Genomic DNA, 5,000 nt, shown 5'->3' on the forward strand with positions numbered 1-5,000 from the left:
TCTTCTCCTCCACTTCTCCTCCTCTCTTCTCCTCTCATCTCTTCCTCTCTTCTCCTCCTCTTCTCCTCCTCTCTTCTCCTCTCATCTCTTCCTCTCTTCTCCTCCTCATCGTCTCCTCTCTTCTCCTCTCATCTCTTCCTCTCTTCTCCTCCTCATCGTCTCCTCTCTTCTCCTCTCATCTCTTCCTCTCTTCTCTTCCTCTCTTCTCCTCCTCATCGTCTCCTCTCTTCTCCTCTCATCTCTTCCTCTCTTCTCCTCCTCATCGACTCCTCTCTTCTCCTCTCATCTCTTCCTCTCTTCTCCTCCTCATCGTCTCCTCTCATCTCTTCCTCTCTTCTCCTCCTCATCGTCTCCTCTCTTCTCCTCCTCTCTTCTCCTCCTCTATTCTCTCTTCTCTTCTCTTCTCCTCTCTTCTCTCTTCTCTTCTCCTCCTCTCTTCTCCTCCTCATCGTCCCCTCTCTTCTCCTCTCATCTCTTCTCATCTCTTCTCCTCTCTTCTCCTCCTCTCTTCTCCTCCTCTTTTCTCCTCCTCTCTTCTCCTCCTCTCTTCTCTCCTTCTCTCTTCTCCTCTTCTCTTCTCCTCTCCTCTCTTCTCTTCTCCTCTCCTCTCTTCTCTTATCCTCCTCCTCTCTTCCTCTCTTCTCCTCTTCTCTTCTCTCCTCCTCTGCTCTTCTCTCCTCCTCTCTTCTCTTCTCCTCTTTTCTCCTCCTCTCTTCTTCACCTCCTCTTCTCTCCTCCTCTCCACACATTCTCCTCTCCTCCCCTCATCCAGTTTCTCCTCCTCTCCTCTTCTCCTCTTATTCTATGTGTGTGTGTGTGTGTGTGTGTGTGTGTGTGTGTGTTGATGTGTCATGCTCCGCTCTGTTCCCAGATCTACAAGGATCAACTCAACACCAGGATTGTACTGGTAGCCATGGAAACATGGACAGCTCATAATCTGGTCGCCATGGGAGACGACCCATTGACCATCCTGCGTGATTTCATGAAATACAGGAAGGAGAACATCAGAGAAAACAGTGATGCTGCACACCTGTTCTCGTGAGTCACACACACACACACACACACACACACACACACACACACACCTGTTCTCGTGAGTTACACACACACACACACACACACACCTGTTCTCGTGAGTTACACACACACACACACACACACACACACACACACACACACACACACACACACACACCTGTTCTCGTGAGTTACACACACACACAACATTGAGTGGCTGGTGTATTTGACCAGAAATCTGCTATTGGCTGATTTGATAGATTTTCACATTTTCACATTTTAATTTCCACCCCTGGTGTGTGTGTGTGTGTGTGTGTGTGTGTGTAGGGGACGCACCTTCATGAGTCATCGTCACGGCTCTGCCTACGTTGGAGGTGTGTGCTCAGCGATGCGAGGGGGTGGAGTCAATGAGGTAATTGCCGTCTCTCAACCAATCCTGTGGCTTCACAGGTACAGGAAGTGGAGTCATGATGGCTCCTGATTGGCTGTTTAGTTTTGTCGCTTCATTAACCCTCTCAGACCCTCACTTTCACGTGTGTATGTGTGTGTGTGTGTGTGTGTGTGTGTGTGTGTGTGTGTGTGTGTGTGTGTGTGTGTGTGTGTGTGTGTGTGTGTGTGTGTGTGTGTGACTGTGTGTGTGACTGTGTGTGTGTGTGTGTGTGTGTGTGTGTGTGTGTGCGTGCGTGTGTGTGTGTGCAGTATGGGAATGTAGGTCCCATGGCCATCACACTCTGTCAGACACTCGGTCAGAACATTGGGATGATGTGGAGCAGAGCACGAGCATCAGCAGGTACAACACACACACACACACACACACACACACACACACACTTATAAACACACACACTTATAAACACACACACACACACTTATAAACACACACACACACACACACACACACACACACACACACACACACACACACACACACACTTATAAACACACACACTTATAAACACACACACACACACACACACACACACACTTATAAACACACACACACACACACACTTATAAACACACACACACACACACACACACACACACACACTTATAAACACACACACACACACACACACACACACACACTTATAAACACACACACACACACACACACACACTTATAAACACACACACACACACACACACACACACACACTTATAAACACACACACACACACACACACACACACACTTATAAACACACACACACACACACACACACACACTTATAAACACACACACACACACACACACACACACACACACACACACACACACACTTATAACACACACACACACACACACACACACACACACACACACACACTTATAAACACACTCACACACACACGTCACACACACACACACACACACACACACACACACACACACACACACACACTTATAAACACACTCACACACCAGGTTTGTTGTGGTCAGTGGCGTAATAATGTTTACAGTAAGATAGCGATGACCAGGTTTGTTGTGGTCAGTAATAATGTTTACTGTAAGATAGCGATGACCAGGTTTGTTGTGGTCAGTAATAATGTTTACAGTAAGATAGCGATGACCAGGTTTGTTGTGGTCAGTAATAATGTTTACAGTAGGATAGCGATGACCAGGTTTGTTGTGGTCAGTAATAATGTTTACAGTAGGATAGCGATGACCAGGTTTGTTGTGGTCAGTGGCATGAGGATGTTTACAGTAAGATAGCGATGACCAGGTTTGTTGTGGTCAGTAATAATGTTTACAGTAAGATAGCGATGACCAGGTTTGTTGTGGTCAGTAATAATGTTTACAGTAGGATAGCGATGACCAGGTTTGTTGTGGTCAGTAATAATGTTTACAGTAGGATAGCGATGACCAGGTTTGTTGTGGTCAGTGGCATGAGGATGTTTACAGTAAGATAGCGATGACCAGGTTTGTTGTGGTCAGTAATAATGTTTACAGTAAGATAGCGATGACCAGGTTTGTTGTGGTCAGTAATAATGTTTACAGTAAGATAGCGATGACCAGGTTTGTTGTGGTCAGTAATAATGTTTACAGTAAGATAGCGATGACCAGGTTTGTTGTGGTCAGTAATAATGTTTACAGTAAGATAGCGATGACCAGGTTTGTTGTGGTCAGTGGCATGAGGATGTTTACAGTAAGATAGCGATGACCAGGTTTGTTGTGGTCAGTGGCATGAGGATGTTTACAGTAGGATAGCGATGACCAGGTTTGTTGTGGTCAGTGGCATGAGGATGTTTACAGTAAGATAGCGATGACCAGGTTTGTTGTGGTCAGGGGCGTAATAATGTTTACAGTAAGATAGCGATGACCAGGTTTGTTGTGGTCAGTGGCATGAGGATGTTTACAGTAAGATAGCGATGACCAGGTTTGTTGTGGTCAGTGGCATGAGGATGTTTACAGTAAGATAGCGATGACCAGGTTTGTTGTGGTCAGTAATAATGTTTACAGTAAGATAGCGATGACCAGGTTTGTTGTGGTCAGTAATAATGTTTACAGTAAGATAGCGAGGTTTTGGATCATGCACCACACCACACCTTCGGCCACACCGCTGGGTGCAAGGCTTCATAATAGTGAAAAAAGTGAAATAAAATGTGCCACTGACTGAGTGGAAGATAAGAATAAGCTTCACGCTGCAATAAGAATAACCTTATTATGCGATGCGAGGGGGTGGAGTTAATGAGGTAATTGCCGTCTCTCAACCAATCCTGTGGCTTCACAGTTACAGGAAGTGGTGTCATGATGGCTCCTGATTGGCTGTTTAGTTTTCAGACCCTCACTTTCACGTGTGTGTGTGTGTGTGTGTGTGTGTGTGTGTGTGTGTGTGTGTGTGTGTGTGTGTGTGTCTGTGTGTGTGTGTGTGTGTGTGTGTGTGTGTGTGTGTGTGTGTGTGTGTGTGTGTGTGTGTGTGTGTGTGTGTGTGTGTCTCATGTAGGAGAGTGCAGATGTCCTGATCCGTGGCTTGGCTGCATCATGGAGGACACAGGGTATGACACACATAAGTATATATACTGTATACACATACACATATTACACTTAAGTATACTGTATACACATATTACACATATTGCACATAAGTATACTGAATACACATTTGACACATACTGTAGGTCAGTGTTTCTTAACTGGTGGGTCGCGACCCAAAAGTGGGTCGCGGAGGTGTCCTGGGTGGGTCGCGAAGGGATGTTGTAGCCTAAAAAATATAGGCTATGTATATTTTTTCATGAAACCACTTAAGGTTGACCCCAGCCACGGAGATATGCTACCATGGACTAGGCTACAAGTTGATAAACGAATATTTCCTCCCCTCCGTTTTCAACATTTTAACATTTAACATCGTGCACACTTGTCAGTTTTCAGAAAAGTTTTCGTTGACACCCGTGTTCATGCCGCCAAGAGCATGCCAAATCTTAGTGGTGTAACAAGAAGTTTGAGCCGACGTTAGCTAATCAGAATCTCGAAAATATCAATAACATCAACGAATCACTTCCTTGTTTCATTTCAGCTGTATTTGCAAATGCAAAAAACGAAAAGGGTTGGCACCAACATTAGATTATATTCTGCAACTGCTACTCGGAATGCATCCATGCTCACCAAAGCCAAATGAAAATGTAAACACTGGCCACACTTTTTGCGCAGATGCAAGTAGCCTACTTAGTTTTTCTCAGTTCACATTCATACGCGAAACGAGTCTCCGAGTCACGAATCTCCACTTTTGTCGGAGTTTTCAGAAAGAATTCAGAGGCGAAACCGCCGTTTGTGTGTAGGCTACACGGAAGGCACAAACGAAGGGAAAAGTCTCTGTTTTTCAAGATACCAGCGAATGTGAGAACTGGGCTGGAGTCTTTGATCAGATCTAAAAAACATCTCCAGTTCTCCCATTAATGCTTCTAAAACGCATATAGGTCTAATTTGCACATTGTTCTCTGGTCTTTTCATTGTAAACCTGGCCTATAGGCCCCTCTTGTTAC

General features: G+C 45.0%; 1 protein-coding gene across 2 annotated transcripts in view; it reads left to right on the top strand.

Moving 5' to 3' along the window:
* Positions 1 to 5,000, top strand: part of LOC134076328 (disintegrin and metalloproteinase domain-containing protein 11-like) — a 45,691-nt gene that overhangs the window by 16,281 nt on the left and 24,410 nt on the right. For both annotated transcript variants that reach the window (XM_062531320.1, XM_062531318.1), the window contains exons 11-14: positions 872 to 1,038; positions 1,345 to 1,429; positions 1,717 to 1,807; positions 3,965 to 4,016. In XM_062531320.1, coding sequence (XP_062387304.1) covers positions 872 to 1,038; positions 1,345 to 1,429; positions 1,717 to 1,807; positions 3,965 to 4,016 — 395 coding nt within the window. The remainder of the gene's footprint in view (positions 1 to 871; positions 1,039 to 1,344; positions 1,430 to 1,716; positions 1,808 to 3,964; positions 4,017 to 5,000) is intronic.

This window comes from Sardina pilchardus, chromosome 3, assembly GCF_963854185.1.
Source record: "Sardina pilchardus chromosome 3, fSarPil1.1, whole genome shotgun sequence".
NCBI classification, from domain to species: domain Eukaryota; kingdom Metazoa; phylum Chordata; class Actinopteri; order Clupeiformes; family Clupeidae; genus Sardina; species Sardina pilchardus.